Below are 22484 nucleotides of genomic sequence, written 5' to 3'. Positions count from 1 at the left end.
AATGCCCCTGAGTTTAATCCCCAGTACCACAAAAATCAAAATCAATAAAATCATTACACTCCACTTCTGGTCCCCTCGACCTCATAGGCACTTTACAATGCACATTACATTTAGTCCATCTCCAGGAGTTCTATGATCTTAAGAGTTCCAGCATCGCTCAAAAGTCCTAAAGTTCAAAGTCTCCTCTGAGGCTCAAAGTAAACTCTTGGCTGTGAACCTCTGTAAAAATAAAATTCAAGTTACATTTGCATTCCAAAGGGGAAGAATAGGTCCATAGAAAGAAGGAATGGGACCAAAACAATGTGGAAATCCAGCAAGGCAAGCATTTGATCCTGTAGCTCCACTTCTGGCATCCGGGGCACATGGTGGTGAGAGGTGATCTCCAAGGGGCCTCGGCAGCCCCGCCCCCATGGTCTTGTTGATGGCAATAGGTTGATAGCCATGGCTCGCAGCCTGCAGCGTTACCTCGCAGTTGTTCCACATTTCTGGCATTTCTAAAGCATTGGAATTTTTCTTGCAACCTTGTCTTCACCCTCACAGCTGCACAAATTGGCCCATTCCGAACAGCTTGCCGAAATTCCAGCTCTGCCAAATAGTATAGCACATGCGTGTGCCTGGCTTCTACGGCTTTCCTTTGAAATCGGGGGAGATTTCATGACCCCCACTTTTTCCCCAGCCAAGCTAGCATTACATGAGTGCTGAAATTGACTGGCAGCAGGAAAGGCAGTTACATCCTCTTTAATCACTGCTGCTTGGCTTTTTTTTTTTTTTTTTTTTTTTTGCAGTACTGAAGATGGAACCCAGGGGCATTCTACCTCTGAGCTATGCCCTCAGTCCCATTTTTTATTCTTTATTTTGAAACAGGGTTGCAAAATAAACTGAGTTGCAAAGGACCTCACTAAGTAGCTGAGGCTGTCCACTAACCGTAATCCTCGTCTCAGCCTCCGGAATGCTGGGATTACAAGGATGTGCCGCAACACCCGGTGGCTGGGTTCTTTTCAATCACAGCCACTGGGCCTGCCTCCATCTGGGCCACTGCTGGGCCAGCCTCCATCTGGGTCCACTTCCACCATGGCCACTGCTAGCCCCGTCCCTATAATGTGCTACCATGCCTGGCTCAGTTTCTTCTTTTGTGTGTGTGTGAGACTGGGGATGGAACCCAGGGGCATTCTACCTCCAAGCTACACCCCAGGACTATTTTTTTATTCTTTATTTTGAAACAGGGTCTCACTGAGTTGCAGAGGGCCTCACTAAGTAGCTGAGGCTGTCCGCTAACCACGATCCTCCTGTCTCAGCCTCCCAAGTGCTGGGATTACAAGTGTGTGCCACCACATCCAGCTTAGTTTCTCCTTTTTAAACCTGGTCGCTCCTAAATTATTTCGAAATAAGAAGTCCATGTACAGTGACCATTCTGGGGAATTCAGTCAACAATATATGAGGAGTTGGTGGTTGGAGACTGGGAGAAAATATCTGGAGAAAGAAATTGGCTTTTTCAAATGTTTATCCAAGTTTTTTCAGATGTCTATGGGCCCATGCATAGAGTATGGGACATACAACAACTTCAGGCCAAATGTGATGGCACATATTTGTAATTCGAGTTCTTGAAAGGTTAAAACAGGAGGATCCTAGGTTAGAGACAGCCATAGCAAGTAGTAAGACTCTATCTCATCAACCTACCACACCCTGTTTCAAAAATAAAATGAAAATAAGGCTGGTGGGGTAGCTTGGAAGTAGAACGCCCCTGGGTTTTATCCTCAGTAACACACACACAAACACACACACACACACACACACACACACACACACACACACACACCAACTTCAGGAACTCATAAGCAACTTGTCCAGACATTCCAGCATATGGCTCAGACCAACAGGCCTGTGCTGTAGTTGATAACAGGCTCCTGGGTTATAAATTTCTGCCTTCATCTGATAGACTTACATCATCAATACATTTGTGGCTACTGGCAAGTGTCTGATAAGGTTCAATTATCCTGCCAAAGACACTTAACAGGACTTATAGGAACCCTATAAAAGAGCAGCCTTTATTGTGGTACTTGGAATGGAACACAGGACATTCTACTCCAAGCTATACCCCCAGCCCTATGTTTTATTCTTTATTTTGAAACAGGGCCTCACTGAGTTGCAAAGGGCCTCACTAAGTAGCTGAGGCTGTTTAAAAACTGATCCTCCTGTCTCAGCCTCCCAAATGCTGACAAGTGTGCACCACCGTGCCCAGCAAATTTTCGACACGACACACAGTGCTCTTAGCTGTTACTTATGCCACTATAAGTCCACTGTACACACAACTCAGATCCAGCAACTCTGGTCCTGCTCTTTCTGCCGACTGAGGATTACCACGACTCTTCAGCCTTCTTGGTGCCCAGGTCAGTTGTGGAATACCCCCTTCCACTCCTGGACTTTGTGCATTATTTCCCTCGCCATGCTTGTTTGTAGCTTATTATTTGTTAATTATTTGAAGTGCTCAGATGCTAAGATGTGTATATTGTCTAGTATGCTTGTTCAACATACATTGTTAGAAGTGTTAGTCTAGGACACTTGTTAGAATTGTTAGTGTGGAGTCTGTCCTTTGATGTTCACTGATAGGAAATCGGCTTGGGTAAAGCCGCCACCCAGGATCTAAGACTAGTTTAACTTAGACAATTTCCTGCGTGTTATAACCTTCGAGTGTTGAATAAACCTTGTAACATGGTGGAAAGATACAAATCATGTGTGACATGACTTACTGGTCTTAGGATCTTGTGGCCCATTGCTCATCACAGCCAAGAGAAAGTCTGGTAGGGGCACAAACAATATGGCCTCATTGGCTGCCTATGACTGTCCCCTACTGGCCTGCTCGTGTTGCACAGTCCAGCTTCAGCCCAAGGATACTGCTATGTGTGTGTGTGTGTGTGTGTGTGTGTGTGTGTGTGTGTGTGCGCGCGCGCGCGTATGAGGTACTGGGAATTGAACTCAGAGACCCTCTACCACTGAGCTCTACCTCAGCCTTTTATTTTTGATTTTGAATCAGGATTTTACTAAGTTTCTGGGGCTGGCCTCAAATTTGCAATCCTCCTGTCTGCCTCTCAAGCTCAGGTATGTGCCACTACACCCATTGCAGGATAGTCTTCTAGAGCTCTGAAGGTATAAAAGGAACCATCTTTTAGCATTTTCTTTAGTATCCCATGGTTAAGATGTTCTAACTCAAATATTCACACATAGCAGGATTATTATTTCATATGGAGATCTGTTGCACTTGAAATAGAATAAAAACTATTTTTTTTTGCGGGTCTGGGGATGGAACCCAGGGGCATTTGACCTCCGAGCTATGCCCCCTGCCCTATTTTTTATTCTTTATTTTGAAACCGGGTCTCACTAAGTTGCTGAGGGCCTTACTAAGTAGCTGAGGCTGTCCTTGAACCGCGATCCTCCGGTCTCAGCCTCCCGAATGCTGGGATTACAAGTGTGCGCCACCATGCCCGGCTTAAAAACTTACTTTTTGATTCACAAAGTATGACATTTTATTTCAGAGCCTTTGCTTACATTTGTACAATATATTACATAATTATTGTTTACAGATCCTAATATATTTATAGCTTTCTTCTATAAGTTTTTTCTTCAAAATTTTGTTGCCAACAAATCTTTACAGTCCTGTACGAATTGTTGTAACGAACCCATTTCAACAAAATTAGTTACTGTAAGCACATATACTAAAAGACTGAAAATGCTTTTCTTAAAAAATTGAATATAGTTAGGTGTGGTGGTGCACACTTGTAATCCCCGCGCTTGGGAGGCTGAGACAGGAGGATCGCTCAGGTTCCAAGCCAGCCTCAGCTACTTAGTGAGGCTCTCAGCAACTTAGTGAGACCCTGTTTCCAAATAAAGTATAAAAAAGGTCTGGGAGTATAGCCCGGAGGTAGAAAGCCTCTGGGTTCCACCCCTAGTACCACATACAAAAAAAAATGAATATAAAGGATTAAGTATTCAGACACATTAGCATCTACAACAAAACACTTCGAAATTCTCACATGTATTTCCAGAAAACAAATAAAACATTCCAGCCCCATATTTTAAAAAAATATACAGGACTACAATTAAAACAGCAAAACAGCCTGTACAGGAAAGTACTGTATATTAACAGCACCGAGTATTAAATAGCTTCAGTGAACACATCCACAATAGACAATGTCTTACAAAGGTGAAGAATTATATACGAGTGCCAAACAGAACAGAGATTAGAATTATACAACATAAGCCGGGCGTGGTGGTGCACGCTGTAATCCCCGCGCTTGGGAGGCTGAGACAGGAGGATCACACAGGTTCGAAGCCAGCCTCAGCTACTCAGTGAGGCTCTCAGCAACTTAGTGAGACCCTGTTTCAAAATAAAATATAAAATAGGGCTGGGAGTATAGTCCGGAGATAGAAAGCCTCTGGGTTCCACCCCCAGTACCACCAAAAAAAAAAATTATACAACATAAAGTCAATACAAGTGAAAACAATTTTGTGTGCATTTTGGATTTTATGCAAGGCGTTTGAATAAAAACTTACGAGTGGAGACTTACAAAATACAGAGTAAGAACTTCCCCAAATCTCCTAAAAAATGGCAATAGGACGACCCAGTGTGTTGTGTTGACTCCCACCTGTAATCCCAGTACTTGGGAGGCTGAGGCGGAGGATTGCAGGTTCGAGGCCCACCTCGGCAATTTAGCAAGAACCTCCCCAACTTAGCCATACCATATTTCAAAATAATATGTAAAAGAGATAGGTGTGTATAGTATGGAAAAAAGAAGGGGAATGGCTAGACAAATCCCACCCTTCTCCCCCCAGTAGGCTTTCAGGAACTCAAGGGGCAAAGGGCACCATTCTGCTTGCCACTGTGCTTACAAAATTCAGATACAATCTGAGTCCCCTTGGCTCAGGAGAGGGGGCCAAGATGTGTCATTCGCAAGACAGAAGCTCCCTGCAGTAAGAGGGTGCCTCAGTATCTCCAAAAAGAGATATTGATCACCAATATGATAAGAATTACAAGAACCCTTGCCAGGTGAAGAGGCGCACACTTGTAATTCCAGTACTTGGGAGGCTGAAACAGGAGGATCCGGGTTCGTGGCCAGCCTCAGCTACTTAGTGAGGCCCTGTTTCAAAATAAAGAATAAAAAATTGGGCTGGGGGTATAGCTCAGAGGTAGAATGCCCCTGAGTTCAATCTCCAGCACCACATACAAAAAAATAATTATAAGAATTCTTTGATATTAACAAACTCTTGCCCCCCCAACAATTAGTGCAGTATTAGAGTAATGTTGAACTCTTTGGTATTTTGTGATATAATTAAGCCATTGTAGCTTTTCTTTCTGTTTTCTTTATTCTTTCTTTCTTTCTTTCTTTCTTTCTTTCTTTCTTTCTTTCTTTGGTGGTACTGGGGATGAAACCCAGAGAACATCTACCTCCGGGCTATACACCCAGACCTATTAACAAGGCCTCACTAATTTGTGGTGGGCCTCACTAAGCTGCTGAGGCTGGCTTTGAACCTGTGATCCTTCTGTCTCAGCCACCCAAGTATCGGAATGACAGGTATTCATCACCACACCTGGCTCAAAAAAATTATAATCGGAATTTGTAGTGTACTTTTCAATCAGGAGCCCAAAGTGCTCCTATTAAGCCACGGGACTCGTTTCTATCCCCAATCTGAAGTCTATAGAACTAGCCGTACCAACTTTCTCCAGATTCCTCAGAGTCTCGAGTCTCCGGGGACAGAAGTACTCATCCTTCTGTGTAGTCCTTTTTCTGTGGTCCTGTGCATTGCACCCAGGGGCACCCTACCCCCACGATACACCGTCAGCCCTATATATTATATATGTCTATTGAAACATCTTACTACATTTCAGAGCGCCTCGCTAAATTGCTGAGACTGGCCGCAAGCCTGCGATCCTCCTGTCTCAGCCTCCCAAGTACGGGGATTGCAGGCTTGCGCCACCAGACCTATTGCATCCTTCTCCATGGCCAGCCACGTTCTCCCTCAGGAAGCGAGGCCCATCCCTGTATTCTAAGCCGCCACCTGGTCAAGTTCATGAAATGCTGGGGCAGGAGGTTCTCCGGCTTTAGTGGCCACAGAAAGTTGCTGAGGTTGCAGTAAACAATGACCGCTAACTTGGTAGCTTAAGACAAGAGAAATTTATTCCTCTGGGTTCAGTTCGCAGTACCATACCAAAATAAAATTGGGTTTGTTTCTGCTTTGTATTTTTTGAGGTGCGCTCTCCCTTCGTAGCCACTGTCCTGTCTAATGACAGCAAATGATCACGCGGAAAAGAAACAGCAAACCCAGGTCCTTACAATTAGATTTCAGCTTCAATCAGTACCTTTACCTCCACAGTTTTCAACTTGATCAGCCCCACTAAATGTTAATGATCACTCTCCCTCCCTCCCCTCCCTCCCCTTCTCTCCCTCCCTCCCCCTCCCTCCCCTTCTCTCCCTCCCCTTCTCTCCCTCCCTCCCCCTCCCTCCCCTTCTCTCCCTCCCCTTCTCTCCCTCCCTCCCCCTCCCTCCCCTTCTCTCCCTCCCCTTCTCTCCCTCCCTCCCCCTCCCTCCCCCTCCCTCCCCTTCTCTCCCTCCCTCCCCCTCCCTCCCCTTCTCTCCCTCCCTCCCCTCCCTCCCCTTCTCTCCCTCCCTCCCCCTCCCTCCCCTTCTCTCCCTCCCTCCCCTCCCTCCCCTTCTCTCCCTCCCTTCCCCTCCCTCCCCTTCTCTCCCTCCCTCCCCTCCCTCCCCTTCTCTCCCTCCCTCCCCCTCCCTCCCCTTCTCTCCCTCCCTCCCCTCCCTCCCCTTCTCTCCCTCCCTTCCCCTCCCTCCCCTTCTCTCCCTCCCTCCCCCTCCCTCCCCTTCTCTCCCTCCCTCCCCCTCCCTCCCCTTCTCTCCCTCCCCCTCTCCCCCTCCCTGTCCCCCCCTCTCTCCTAGCACTGGGGATTGAACCCAGAGACATTCTACTTCCATGTGAAAGGGGTACCAGGCATTTTTATTTTGAAACAAGATCTCAAAAAATTGCAGTCAGGTGTCAAACCTGTACCCTCCTATCTCAGCCTTCCAAATACTGGGATTGTAGGCACGTGCTGCCAAACCCAGCTGAATTTACCTTTTTATATGATAATTCCTTTGTGTGTGTGTGTGTGTGTGTGTGTGTGTGTGTGTGTGGCATTGGGAATTTAATCCAGGGGTGTTCTACCTCAGGGCTACACCCCAAGGCCTTATTTTATTTATTTACTTATTTTTATTTTGAAACAGGATCTCATTTAATTGCTGGGACCTCGCTAAATTGCTGAGGCTGGTCTCGAACCTGTGGTCCTCTTATCTCAACCTCCAAAGTACTGGGATTACAGGTGTGCACCATCACGCCCAGATGCTTCCTTTTGCAAATGATTCCTTTTTTTTATGAAATACTTGTGGGTCTTTTTAAAAATTGTCTCCATTTGACAAAACGAGAAATTTAAGAAATTGGCAGTGTTGGTTTTTCCTCCAAGTGTGTGTGTGAGAGAGAGAGACAGAAAATATGAATATGAATCGGGATGGAACCTAGGGGCATTCTTCTCCCAACATTCCCAGCCCTATTTTATTTGTTACTTTGAAACATGGTCTCTTAAGTTTCTCAGGCAGCCCTGGAAACTGGGCTCCTCTTGTCTCCGCCTCCCAAGTACTCGGATTACAGGCATGCGCAAACGCGCCTGGCAGCCTCCAAATATACATCTGTATGTTATGCATGTATGTAAATACATATATATAAATATAATGTTATTTAAGATCTGGAGCCGCTTGTCTAGAATACGGAGAAAAGAGAAGTGCTGGGGGAAAGAACGGTAAACAACATTTAGAAAATTCATTTCAGTCGAACAAGTTAAGCTCCATAACATATTTTCCACTTGGGCAGGAGACCTGCAGGGAGTAGTCCTGGGAGAGTGTAGGTATGTCCCTTGTGAGTCAGGGGAGGTCGCACTGCGCCGGGCCTTTAAGGATTAGCCGGGGAGAAATGGCAGAGGGCATTTCAAGCGCGGCGCATAAAGGGCGAGAAAGCACAAAGCACAAAAGAACACGACGTGTCCAGCAGCTCTGAGTAGCCCGGTGGCTGGAGCGTAGGATTCTTGGGGCGAGGTAATGGAGCTGAGTCAGGGACTATTTTTCTCTTCTTGGTCCATTTCTTCCCACAGCTCATCGCATAGTGCTGGGGACGCGAGCTGCAGGAGCTCAATAAAAACTTGTTGCGTCGAGACAGGGTGATCGATTGTGCTGGGCACAAGGGCATCTGGACTGCTTCTCAGGCATCCGCAGTGTGACCCTGGCCACGTCCCCTTTCTCAGGGCTGCGGCTGCTGATTAGTAATCAGGTGCTTGTGGGAAAGAGGAGGAGGAGGTCGGCGGAGAGGCGTCGGCCCTATCAGCACCCGAGTCCCGGCGCTACGCGTCGAGGGCGGGGCGGGCCATGTGGCTTCCGCTCCAGCCGGAGGCCGGCGGCGCCGCATCCCACCGCCCTTTCCATTCTGGCGGGCGTCGGGCTGACCGCAGCCGTCGCGGTTGGTGAGCGCGGGGGGCCGGGCCGGCCGGGCCGGGCATCGCTGCGCAGACTGGCCGGGCCGGGCTGGGCGGCGGCGCGCCTCAGCGCTCAGCCTGCGGGCGAGGTGCGGTGGGCGCACCCCGGGGCTCGGGGGACTGGGGACCGGTCAGAGTGGGGGCTGGGGCGGGCGCAGCCCAGGGCGGGAGACCGAGCCCGAGCCAGCCCATCGCCAACCATGTCCGATGAGGCGTCGGCCACCACTTCCTATGAGAAGTTCCTAACCCCCGAGGAGCCCTTCCCGCTCCTGGGACCCCCTCGCGGGGTGGGCACCTGCCCCAGCGAGGAGCCCGGCTGCCTGGACATCAGCGATTTCGGCTGCCAGCTGTCCTCCTGCCATCGCACCGACCCGCTCCACCGCTTCCACACCAACAGGTACGAACCGCCTCCGAGGGCTCGGTGGGCTTCGCGCGCCCCTTCCCCCCGCCCCGGCCCGGCCCTCGCCCTGCGCGGGCGCCGCCGCCCCTCCCCCACGCCGCGCGCCCTCCCCGGCCCTCTCTCTCCTCTCCGCGGTGTTTTTCTCGCTCTGTCTTCCCCCATTCAGCTTCTGGCTACCTCGATCACTTCCTGCTTTACCTTTTCCTCGCTCCCCATTTGTACCCCGCAATATTTAGGCCCCCCCCACCCCGTTTCCGTCCTTCTCGCCAAAGTTTAACCCTTTCCGCCTATGGCACGCCGCCCTAAACAGGGTAGGGTGGTTCAAAGTAAATCCGTGGGTCTTTTGAAAGGGGGCACTTTGGAAGCTACAACCTTCCCTTTCTCAAATTTTAGGCTGTCTCACATCCCTCCCACATCCCGTGTGTGTGTGTGTGTGTGTGTGTGTGTGTGTGTGTGTGTGTTACTGGGAATTGAACCCAGGATCGGTCTAACTTGAGTTACACCCCTAGCCCTATGTTATTTGTACTTACTTACTTATTTACTGCAGTACTGAGGGTTGAGCCCAGTGGAGTTCTACCTCTAAGCCGCACCCCCAGCCCTATTTTAGTTTTATATATTTACTTTGGTGATACTAGAAATTGAACCCAGGAACATTCTACCTCTGATCTACATCCCCGGTTTTGTTTTTTTTCTTTTTTGAAACAGAGTCTCTTAAGTTGTCTTACGGTTCCAACCTGTGATCCTCCCATCACGTGGTCCCAAATACCGTGCCCTCCTTTCTCATTTTTTAACAAAGCGCTAGGAAACTAGATTCTAATTTTCCTCTCTTTTATGAACTCATTGCTGTAGTACTTTATGCCTTACCAAAATGTATAAGCATAAATCCGGAAGATTGCTTCGGGTAATGAATATAACCTTTTGTTGGCTGCCCCAGTTGGGGTCAGAGCAAGGCTTGGGATGAGTGGCGTGCAGATTTATTCAGAGGGTGAATTTATTCGGAGGGTCTACTGGCTGGTTTTATTACAAAGCGGTGATCTGGAGAATTCTCTCATGCAAACACTTAAGTGTTACATCAAATGCTTCGGGGGATTTGAAGATGTTCAGCTACAGCCTCAACTTTTAATATAGGTGGACATTTAAGGGATACATACAAAGGACGGGGAGACTATGTGAACAAAGGACGGGGAGGGCCCAGCTACGGACAATTCTGGAGATAGGGAGCCTAGTTCTGATTCGTGGTTCAACTTTACTATTTGGGTTTGACCGAATTCTTCCACATTTTAATGTCTTTTGCATATTTCTTCTTTCTACCCCCTTAAATCAATCTAGATAAACTGAGTTTTTACCAAGTACAAGGAATGTACCAAACATGATTCAGTTACCTAAAAGAAAGTTATAATCCGTGGAAGCAAGATGTTAAATAATTTATCAGAACATCAATGTAACACATTTCAGAAGGAAGTTTCTCACAACGATTCTAAATCCTCATTGCAAAATTAACTACAAGCCCAGAGAGAAAAAAGCCTGAGTTGAAGGTCATAAAACCTAATCAGGCAAAGGCCTAATCAGACCTGGACTTTCCTTTGGAACCAGTCGTATAACTTGGATCAAAACTAATAGACCCTGTAATCAGTGGTCATTATAGTTTCTTAGACTAACTCATAAAAGCCTATTTAACCCATGATGTACAACTAATGTGAATGCGGAATATAATATGAATGTAAAATCTGGTGCACGTTTATAATTGCAGTACTTGGAAGGCCGAGACAGGACAGGAGGATCGCAGGTTCAAGGACAGCCTCAACAATTCAGTGAGAACCTGTTTGAAAATAAAATTTTTTAAAAAGGGCTGGGGTGTAGCTCAGAGGTAGAATGTCCCTGGGTTCCATCCCCAGTGCCAATAAATAAATGAATGAATGAACATATTAAGTAAAAATAGGGCTGGAATATAGCTGAGAGTTGAAACTCCCCATGGGTTCACAGTCTCCAATAACACACACACACACACACACACACACACACACACACACACACCACCTGTAATCACAGTACTTGGGAAGCTGAGACAGGAGGATTGCAGGTTCAAGGCCTCAGCAATTTAGTAAGATTAGTGAGACCCCATTTCAAAATAAAATATAAAATCAGGCTGGGTGTATAGCTCTGAGGTAGAATGTCCCTGGGTTCAATCTCTCGTGTTCTCCCACACACAGAGAGTTAACCCACTCTGATGATGAAGGCAAACAAATGGGGGGCAGAGTTTTAGGGTAAATACTGCCAAAACTGGTAGAGGTTCTGGGGAGTAAAGCAGTAAGAATTCCTTTCTTACAGCTGTTCTATTCCTCTCCATTCTAGTTTGTGTTTTCTTCCCCTTAAAGACTGGTGAGTTAGGGCTATTTTACAAAACCCGGCAATGAGGATGGAAGAGGTAGTTGCTAGTAGGCCCGAGTTGGTCCAAGTCAGGCATTATTTTTCCTGGTTCCTTTCTGCTTTTTTTTTTTTTTTTTGGTACTGGGGATGGAACCCAGGGGCATTCTACCTCCCAGGTATACTTTCAGCCCTATTTTTTATTCTTAATTTGAAACAGGGTCTCACTGAGTTGCAAGCGGCCTCACTAAATAGCTGAGGCTGGCCGCGAACCGCAATCCTCCTGTCTCAGCCTCCCGAATGCTGGGATTGCAAGCGCGCGCCACCACGCCCGACTCTCCCTGCTCTTTTTGAAGCCTCCTTTTATTACCCTACATTTCACAAGCCTAGAAATGATAGCCTGGGTTCTTCTACTCTGTTTTGTTTTGTTTTTTCAGCAGAAAGCAGGTGAGGCAGAATTAGCAATATTTTTAGCAAATGTTTCTGCCCTAGACTTCCAGCGGCATTCTACCTTCAAGCTATATTCTCAATCCTTCTGAAAAATTTTTTTGGTACTGGGGATTGAACCCGGAGGCATTCTGCCTCCGAGCTATGCCTGCAGCCCTTTAAATTTTTTGGTTTGTGAAACAAGGTCTCACTAGGTTGCTGACAGTCTCACTGTGTTGATGAGGCTGTCCTCAAACCTACAATCCTCCTGTCTCAGCCTCCCAAGTACTGGAATTGCAAGCATGCGCCACCACACTCAGCTAAATTTTTTGTTTTGAAACAAGGTCTTGCTAGATTGCTGAGAGTCTCACTAAGTTGTGAGAATGCTCAGGAATTGCTATCTGATTCCTGTTTCAGCCTCCCAAGTATTGGGGTTATAAATCTGTGCCAGCATGCCTGATGACCACTTTGCTTTCTATAATATTCTACCACTGCCCTCCCCCTTCTCCTCTTCCTCCCCCTCCTCCTCCCCTCCTCCTCCTCCCCCTTCTTCTCCTCCTCCTCCCCCTTCTCCTCTTCCTCCTCCTCCTCTTCCTCCTCCTCCTCCTCCCCCTCCTCCTCTTCCTCCTCCTCCCCCTTCTCCTCCTCCTCCTCCTCCTCCTCCTCCTCCTCCTCCTCCTCCTCTTTCTCTTTTCTCTCTTCTTTTTGGTTGTACTGGGGATTGAACCCAGAGGCACTCTACCTCTGTGCCACATCCCCAGACCTTTTGTATTTTTTTTACATTTTTTTTTGGTACTAGGGATGGAACCCAGGGGCACTGTACCTCTGACATACACCCCCGGCCCTAGTTTTTAGTCTTTTTATTTTTGAAACAGGATCTCACCGAATTGCGAAGGGCCTCACTAAGTAGCTGAGGCTGTCTGCAAACTGTGATCCCCCAGTCTCAGCCTCCCAAATACTGGGATTACAAGCGTGGGCCATCATGCCCGGCTCCCAGACCTTTTTTATTTTGAATTTGAAACAGGGTCTTGCTAAGTTGCTGAGACTGACCTCAAACCTGCAATCCGCCTGTTTCAGCCTCCCGAGTACTGGGATGCCGGGCCTGGGCCACCATGGCCGGTTATGTTCTGCCTTCTTAGCGCTCCTCAGGATGGTGTTTGAAAGGACCATATGCTTACAGCCATTTCTTTTTAGAGAGAAGGAAAACAGCTAAATCACATACGTGGGCAACATTTAATTTAGGAAGTGCTTTTATTTTGGAGTTTGTATGTGTCACTTTTTGTCTTCACATCATTTGCCAGTTCAAGCGATGATCCAAAAATTGGAGACAGATAGTTGAGTGCTGAAATTCTGCCTGGGGATCTGGGCATGGTGGTGCATGCTTGTGATCCCGGTACTTGGGAGGCTGAGTCGGGAGAATGACAGGTTCAAGGATGGCCTCGGCAACATAGCGAGGCTCTCAGCAGCCTAGAGGGACCTGGTTTCAAAACAAAAACAAACAAACAAATACACATACACACATATACATACACACACACACACACATATATATATATATAAAGAGCTGGGGTGTAGCTCAGGGGTACGATGCTCCTGTATTCAATCCTGAGTACCACACACACACACACAAAGAAATGATTGAAAGTACAAAGCTTATTTTGATCCTCCTTATTACTGGATAAGAAAATAGATTGCCAGGTGTGGTGGTGCATGCCTGTAATTCCACTATTTGGGAGGCTGAGATAGGAATATCACGGGTTTAAGGCCAGTCTCAGCAACTTTTTTTTTTTTTTTTTTTTTGCAATACTGGCGATGGAACCCAGGGGCCTTTTACCCCTGAGCTACACCCCCGAGCCCTATTTTTTATTCTTTATTTTGAAACAGGATCTCACTGAGTTGCAAAGGGCCTCAGTAAAGTAGCTGAAGCTGTCTTTGAACCATGATACTTCTATCTCAGCCTCTCAAATGCTGGGATTACAAGCGTGTGCCACCACGCCTGGCTAAGTCTCAGCAACTTAGTGAGACTCTATTTCAAAATAAAAAAAATAAGACTGGGGATTTAGCTCAGAAGTAGAACATCCTTGGTACCATACACACACACACACACACACACACACACACACACACACACACCAAAAAAAGAAGAGAAGGAGGGGGAGGGGGGAAATGGAGATATTATTCAAATAATGCCCTTGATAAGGACCTTGTGATTATGACAATATTGTGCCTATTTATTTACTGTACTCTGGGTTGTATTTGCAATCTTCGTTAATCAAGAGAATTAAGGCATTAATATCATTCGTCCTAAGGTTGCATGTATGTAGTATTTAAAGCCATTTTTCATGTTGATTGATGGGTCTGTGTTTAGTAGGAAATAAATTACATGGACATAACCAGTTTTTTTTTTTTAAGAATTTACATTTTTCCAGCCAGCACCTGTAATACCAGACAGTTAAGTGGCTAAAAGGGAGAATTGCTTGTATCCAGTCTGAGCATCATAGTGGGATCCTGTCTCAAAAAAGAAAAAAGAGGAAGCCGGGTGTGGTAGCACATCCTTGTAATCCCAGTATCTGGGAGGCTGAAATGGGAGGATTGCGGGTTCAAAGCCAGGCTCTGCAATGTACAGAGGCTCTCAGAAACCTAATGAGACCCTGTTTCTAAATAAAGAAATTCAGGCTGGGGGTGTGGCTTGGAGGCAGAATGCCTCTAGATTCAATCCTCAGTTAAAAAGAAAAAGAAAAGAAAAATCACATTTTTCTATGGGCATCTTAGAATTCCATAGCCCGTATGAGTTTGTTTTGGAGTTTGGAAAAAGAATAATTTCCAATTAAGCCAAAAGAATTAATAGACTTAAACTTGAAAGGTCAGTGTTAAATATATACATATGTGCGTGTGTAAGACATGTGGTTGGAGGTCAGAGTTTTTATGATATAAGTGAGGGTTTTCTCTTAGCATTTCATTGGGCTCTTTTTCTACACCACCTGTGTCTGCTGCAACCACGACCACCACCCAAGATGGATGTTAGGATCTGGCATGGTGGCATACACTTGTAATCCCAAGACATAGGAAGATGAGACAGAAGGAACGCAGGTTTGTGGGCAGCTTTCCCTAGCACTGAACACATTTGACACATAGCCTCCGCCACTTAGTGACATGCCCTCTGCAAGTCAGTGAGACTCTGTTTCAAAATAAAGAATAAAAATGCCGGGTGTGGTGGCGCACGCTTGTAATCCCCGCGCTTGGGAGGCAGAGACAGGAGGATTGCGCAGGTTCGAAGCCAGCCGCGCTGGCGTAAGAGACCCTGTTTCAAAAAAATATATAAAATAGGTCTGGGAGTGTAGCCCGGAGGTAGAAGGGCTTCCAGGAACCCCAGTACCACCAAAAAAAAATAAAATAAAATAAAAAATAAAATAATAAAAAATAGGGCTGGGGGTATATAGCTCAGAGGTGCAATGTCCCTGGGTTCCACGCCAGTACTTAAAAAAAAGATGATATAAACACACACACACACACACACACACACACACACACACACACATATACACACATATACACACATACACACATATACACACATACACACACATACACATACACACACATACACACAGAAAAACATTCTTGCTTTTACTCTTTTTAAATTAACATGTGAGCAGCAAGCCTAGTTATTGAATTAAACAGCATTTCTTTGGAGTTATGGTCAACATTTTTTCTACTCGTTTTGGAGAAATTCTCTGAGAGCAATGTTACAGTTATGGCAGAAATCCTAGCGTTCGGCAGCTTTCTCTTAGTGGAATAAGAGAGAGGGCGTGTCATTTTGAAGGAATCGATATCCATTGAAAATTTGAAATTGTAAGAATAGTCTTAAAGAATCATACTAAAATTTTTATTATAAAATTTCACTGCAGCCGGGCGTGGTGGCGCACGCTTGTCATCCCCGCGCTTGGGAGGCGGAGCCAGGAGGATCGCGCAGGTTCCAAGCCAGTCGAGCACGCTGGCTTAGGAGACCCTGTTTCCAAATTTAAAAATATTTAAAAATAGTTCTGGCAGTATAGCCCAAAAGTAAAAGGGTTTCCAGGAACCCCAGGACCACCAAAATAATTTTTTTTTCACTGTAGGAAACTGAAAGCATATAGAAAACTACAAAAGTCACACGCGGTCCCTTTCCGCAGATATAAGAACTATCAACACTTAGATATTTCTTTTATTTTTATTTTTCGTAGTAGGAATTTTTTTTGTGTGTGTGATACTGGGAGTGGAACCCAGAGGCTTTCTACCTCCGGACTATACTCCCAGACCTTTCTGATATTTTATTTGGAAACAGGGTCTCACTAGGTTGCCGAGAGTCTCACTAAGTAGCTGAGGCTGGCTTCGAACCTGCGCGATCCTCCTGTCTCAGCCTCCCAGGCACTGGGATTACAAGCGTGCACCACCACGCCCGGCTCATAGTAGGAATTTAACGCAGAATCATTCCAACTCACACTACATCCCAGCACTTTTTTTTTTTAAATTTTGAACAAGCGTTTTCTCTAAATTCATAAGGGTCTTGTTAAATCGTGAAGCTGAGAGCTGGGCGTGGTGGCGCATGCTTGTAATCCCAGTGCTTGGGAGGCTGAGATTACAAGCTCCACCACGCCTGACTTATTCTTTATTTTGAAACAAGGTCTCACTGCATTGCAAAGGGCCTCAGGGAATAGCTGAGGCAGTCTGTGAACTGCAATCCTCCTGTTACAGCCTCCTGAATGCTGGGATTATAAGCGTGCGCCACCATACCTGGCCTTTTTTTATTCTTTATTTTGAAACAGGGTCTTACTGAGTTGCAAAGGGCCTCGCCAAGTAACTGAGGTTTGTGAACTGCAATCCTCCTGTCTCACCTCTCAAATGCTGGGATCACAAGCATGCGCCACCATGCCCTGCTTAACAGTAAATATTTTTGTTTCAACTTTGAGCTTAGTTTAGATGCTACTGATGATAAAAAAAAAATAAGCAGTGACTTTTGAGAATGTCTAAAACTTTGATATATAGTCATGAATCTGAAAAGCTGAGTGATAACACTGCTTTTTTTTTGCGGGTCTGGGGATGGAACCCAGGGGCATTTGTCCTCCAAGCTACACCCCTGCACTATTTTTTATTGTTTGTTTTGAAACAGGATCTCACTATGTTGAGGAGGCTGAGACTGGAGGATCACAGTTCGCGGCCAGCCTCAGCTACTTAGTGAGGTCCTCCGCAACTTAGTGAGACCCTGTATTGCAAAAAAGGGGGGGGGTGGGGTTAGCTGGGTGTGGTAGTACAACTTGTGACCTCAGTACTTGTAAGCTGAGACAGGAGAATCGCAGGTTCGAGGCCAGCCTCTGCAATTTAGTGAGGCCTTGGACAACTTAGACCCTGTTTCAAAATAAAAATAAAATAGGGCTGGGAGTGTAGCTCAGAGGTAGAATGTAGAATGCCCTAGGTTCAATCTCCAGTCATGTCCCCGCCACACACACATATATACGAGTCTCTAACAGCTTTTCCTAGTACTGAACGTAGCATTTGGCATATAGGGGACACTGACTAAATGTGTTGTTGATTGAGTTTGAGTAAAGGGTGCAGGGAGTCATGTGCAATTTGTTTTATTTTATTTTTTTTGGTGGTACTGGGGGTGGAACCCAGAGGCTGTCTACCTCCAGGCTATACTCCCAGACCTATTTTTTTATACTTTATTTGGAAACAGGGTCTCACTAAGTTGCTGAGAGCCTCACTAAGTAGCTGAGGCTGGCTTCGAACCTGTGTGATCCTCCTGTCTCAGCCTCCCAAGCGCGGGGATTACAAGCGTGCGCCACCACGCCCGGTTGTCATGTGCAATTTGAAGATATAAGAGAAAGAGCGGCTTCCTCGGAACATGATGGAGCTATGGGAGACCGGGTCCAGGCCTGGCCTTAGGCTTGCTATTGTGAGCTTTCATTGCAAGACCTAGATAATTTGGTGAATCCTTGTGTGTGTGTGTGTGTGTGTGTGTGTGTGTGTGTGTGTGTGTGTGTGTGTTACTGGGGATTGAACCCAGGGGCATTCTACCTCTGAGCTACACTCCCCGCCCTATTTTTATTTCTTTTTTATTTTTAACCAATCTCTCACTAAGTTGCCGAGGCTGGCCTCAAACCTGTGATCCTCCTGTCTCAGCCTCTCAAGTACTGGGATTACAAGGGTGCACCACCATGCCCAGCTCAGTTTGCTTCATTCTACTAGGTCTGTTAATTAAAATAAAATGAGGATACTGCCCACCTAGAAAACACATGATAAGACTCTTACAAAATATTCTAGAATACTTAAGTGAATTTTATTTATATTTTGTGGTTGTGATTGAACCCAGGGGCATTCTACCTCTTAGCTACACCCCAGCCCTATTTTATTTATTTATTTTTAATTTTTATTGGTGCATTGTATTTATACATCATAATGGGGTAAAAAAAAAACTTGTGTAGACATAAATGCACACATCACCCAGCCAGCCCCCACCCAGCCCCCACCTCACTCCCTCCCCATCCCTCCCTCCCATGCTTGGCTTAGTGGGTGACTGTGATATGAATTAGTACATCGTGCGCTTTAAAGAGTTTCTTTCTTCCCCCCTCCCATCCCCACAGTTAGGTTGCCTTATTTGCTCCTCTATAGGATCTCCTTTTCCACCTGGAGTTCCTCCTATGACCCCTTTCACCTTAGCTTTTGCCTATTAGGGAAAGCATCTGATTTCTTACTTTTCCGACTGACTAATCTCACTTAGCATAATGTCCTCAAGATCCATCCATTTCCCTGCAGATGCTACAATTGTGTGGGGTTTTTTATGGCTGAGTAAAATTCCACTGTGTACCTATTACACAGTTTTGTAATCCATTCATCTGTTGATGGACATCTTGGTATTTAATTTTTTTTTGGAACAGGGTCTTACTAGATTGATGAGAGTCTCATTACTTGCGGAGGCTGGCCGAGAACCTGTGAGCCTCCTGTCTCAGCCTCCCAAGTACTGGGATTACAGGCGTGCGCCACCATGGCCGGCTTAAGTAAATTGTACACTTATAAAAATGTACTGACATTTGCTTTATATTTACTGAACTATAATCGTTTTGAGCGCCTGTACTTGTGTACATTGATAGGACTTTAAATTCTTCTTCCTTTAGTTGGGCGCCACCCTGTGGTGTCTGCCTGTAATCCCAGTACTTGGAAAGCTGAAACATGAAGGCCACAGGATCAAGGTCATCTTCAATCAATTTAGTGAAACCCTCAGCAACTTAGCAGGACCCTGTTTGAAAATAAAAAATAAAAGCTGGCCATGGTGGTGCATACCTGCAACCCCAGTACTTAAGAGGCTGAGACAGGAGGATAGCAGGCTTGAGGCCAGCCTCCGTAACTCACTGAGACTCACATCTATTTAGTAAGATCCTGTTTCCAAATAAAAAATAAAATAGGGAGCCGGGCATGGTGGCTCACACTTGCAATCCCAGCATTTAGGAGGCTGAGACAGGAGGATCGTGGTCCACTGACAGCCTCGGCTACTACTTACTGAGGCCCTTTGCAACTCAGTGAAATGTTTCAAAATACAGTATAATAAATAGGGCTGGGGGAATAGCTCGGAGATAGAATGTCCCTGGGTTCCGTCCCCAGTACGGCAAAAAAAAGAATAAAATAAATAAATAAATAAAAATGGGTGAGAAGGTATAGTTCAGAGGTAGAATGCCCCTGGGTTCAACCCCCAGCACTACACACACAAAAAAAGAAAGAAAATAAAAAATAAAAAGGGCTGGGGGTGTGATAGCTTGGAGGTAATGTGCCCTTGGGTTCGATAAAAAGAATTATGCTCTCAATTCAAAGGGAAAATACCATAAACATTTTTAAGTGGCCTAAATTTTGTAAGTCACGAACATCTGAATTTAATATTAGCCGTAAAAATAAAGAAGTTAAAAAATTAAATACACAACTCAAAAAACCCCTGAATTTAATGAAGGATGGGTTACAGCCTAATAATAGGTAAATAATAGGCTTTTCTTCAGGAAGTCATTGTTTCAGTAGCTTATTAGTATCAGAATTATGAAAGGATTAATTTTCTATGCTTCTTTGAAAGCAATGAAAGTCGTCTCATTAGTAGCATAAAACTAGTGGAAATTTTCCCCAGAACCCAGATCGATAGATTTCAGGAATTTACCAAAAAAATGACCCTAAGCTCCTGTAACAAATACTGTAAAAATACATGTTAATATCGTTAATGTATAAAGAACTCACAAAATCAATAATGAAAACATTGAGCCGGGCGTGGTGGCGCACGCTTGTAATCCCCGCGCTTGGGAGGCTGAGACAGGAGGATCGCGCGGGTTCGAAGCCAGCCTCGGCTACTTAGTGAGCCTCTCGGCAACTGAGTGAGACCCTGTTTCCAAATAAAATATTTAAAAAAAAGGTCTGGGAGTGTAGCCCGGAGGTAGAAAAGCCCCTGGGTTTCACCCCCAGTACCACAAAAAAATTGTTTTATTATAAAATTGTCATATATTTATTTTTCAAAAGAGTGCTTCTATACCCATTACCTAGCTTCATTCAATTTTTCACATATGGCATCCCGCTTTATCTACCTTCCTTATAATTTGAGACAAATCGCAGAGATTTTATTCATAAATATTTTAGTATATTTTTTACTCAAAATTAATTTTTATCTCATTTATAATAGATGCACACACACACACACACACACACACACACAAACATATTTTTGGTGGTACTGGAAATGGAACCCAGGGGTATTCTACTTCGGAGCTAGACCTCCAGCCCTATTTTTTATTCTTTATTTTGAAACAGGGTCCCACTAAGTTGCAAAGGGCCTCACTAAGTAGCTGAGGCTGTCCACGAACTGCGATCCTCCGGTCTCAGCCTCCCAAATGCTGGGATTACAAGCGTGCACCACCACGCCCAGCTCACACTAATATTATTTTGCTTGGTATTTCTTTTTTCCCCTCTTCCTTTTTTCAGTACTGGGGATTGAACCTAGGAACAATTTTACCTCCAAGCTACAACTCCAGACCTATTTTTTTATTTTGAAACGGAAGCTCATTAAATTGCAAAAGGCTTTGCTAAGTTGCAGAGGCTAGCCACAAACCTGGAATCCTAGTATATTTCTTAAAAGGTAAAATATTTTTTAGTTTTTTAATGTATTTTTGGCTTGGCAAGGCAAGTTTGCTTTTTGCAAAAAGGGATCCTGCCACCAGTGGGCAAGAACAATGTGGCTGAAAACTGCTGGGCATTTTATTTTCAGTGTGAGGTTCCTGTGCTGAACGCCATGGGTGGGAGCGTAGTAGTCACACAATCTGTACACGCCATTGGCTGACGGGGATGCCAGGGGAAGGAAAGGATTGGTGATTCTAAGTCTTTTAAGCACAAGCCGGTCAGAGGTAAAGACAGAGGTTTATTTAGGAAGGTGGGGGATACACATTCAAGGGAGAATGTGGGCCATCTCAAGAGGGAGAAAGCCTAAAATCTTTTTTAAAAACGGTCACAGCCAGGCATGGTGGTGCACACCTGTAATCCCAGTACTTGGGAGGCTGAGCTAGGATGTCAGATTCTTAGCAATTTAGCAAGACCCTGTTCCAAAAAATAAGATTTAGGTGTGGCATCGAGGTAGAACGCCCCTGAGTTCAATCCCCAGTACCAAAAAGAATATGTGGTATGGACACACAATGGAATTTGACTCAGCCACCAGAAAGGAACAAAATTATGTCCTTTGCAGGAAAATGGATGGGACTAGAGAACATCATGTTAAGTGAGGTCAGCCAGGCTCAGAAAGACAAGGGTCTTGTGTTTCTTCTGATATGAGGAAGCTAGACAGAAAATAGAAAACAGAAGGGACTTCAGATAAATGGGAAGAGAGCCCAGTAGAATAGCAGAAGGGGATTGGGGGATGCGGGTCAGGAGGGGAAAAGGAAGGCTTGGGGAAGGAAGCAGTTCTCATACAAAGCCATGTCCATCCATGAAGGTATCAACACCAATCTCACTAACATGTAAGGGGGGCAAGAGGGAGAGCCTGGCGGAATACGAGGGAAACACACCAAGTGTACCGGTATGTTTACATTGCTTTGGACTTCACTACGATGCATAATTTTTTTTTTTTTTGGTGGTACTGGGGTTCCTGGAAACCCTTCTATCTCCGGGCTACACTCCCAGACCTATTTTTTTTATTTTTGGAAACAGGGTCTCTTAAGCCAGCGAGGCTGGCTTCGAACCTACGCGATCCTCCTGTCTCCGCCTCCCAAGCGCGGGGATTACAAGCGTGCGCCACCACGCCCGGCCTTACGATGCATAATTGTAACGTAGCAATGTAAAATGACCACACCATCATCATACCCTAATACACGTAAATGTGTCCCGTGGGTATCTTCCAGTCCTGGGGATTCTGCAGTTCCTGCTGTGATTTGCGCTGCTTTGTGTTTCCGAAGGTGGAACCTCACGTCGTGTGGAACGAGCGTCGCCAGCTCAGAGTGCAGCGAGGAGCTGTTCTCCTCGGTTTCTGTGGGCGATCAGGATGACTGCTACTCGCTGTTAGATGATCAAGACTTCACTTCTTTCGATTTATTCCCCGAGGGCAGCGTCTGCAGTGATGTCTCTTCTTCCATCAGCACGTACTGGGATTGGTCAGACAGTGAGTTTGAATGGCAGGTAGGGTTTTTATTTTCCCCTTCACCTGACATTATTGCTCCCTAAGCACAAGTATAATATCACTTT

General features: G+C 45.5%; 1 protein-coding gene across 1 annotated transcript in view; it reads left to right on the top strand.

The window, feature by feature from the left end:
* Nucleotides 1–8763: 8763 nt before the first annotated feature.
* FAM199X (family with sequence similarity 199, X-linked) overlaps nucleotides 8764–22484 on the top strand; it is a gene marked incomplete at both ends in the record, with an annotated part of 57125 nt that continues 43404 nt past the window's right edge. The window contains 2 exons of the mRNA XM_080718707.1: nucleotides 8764–8960; nucleotides 22199–22418. Of these exons, the coding sequence (XP_080574833.1) occupies nucleotides 8764–8960; nucleotides 22199–22418 (417 nt within the window). The remainder of the gene's footprint in view (nucleotides 8961–22198; nucleotides 22419–22484) is intronic.

This window comes from Muscardinus avellanarius, assembly GCF_963383645.1.
Source record: "Muscardinus avellanarius genome assembly, chromosome: X".
Taxonomy (NCBI): domain Eukaryota; kingdom Metazoa; phylum Chordata; class Mammalia; order Rodentia; family Gliridae; genus Muscardinus; species Muscardinus avellanarius.
This window is presented reverse-complemented; position numbering and strand designations above follow the sequence as displayed.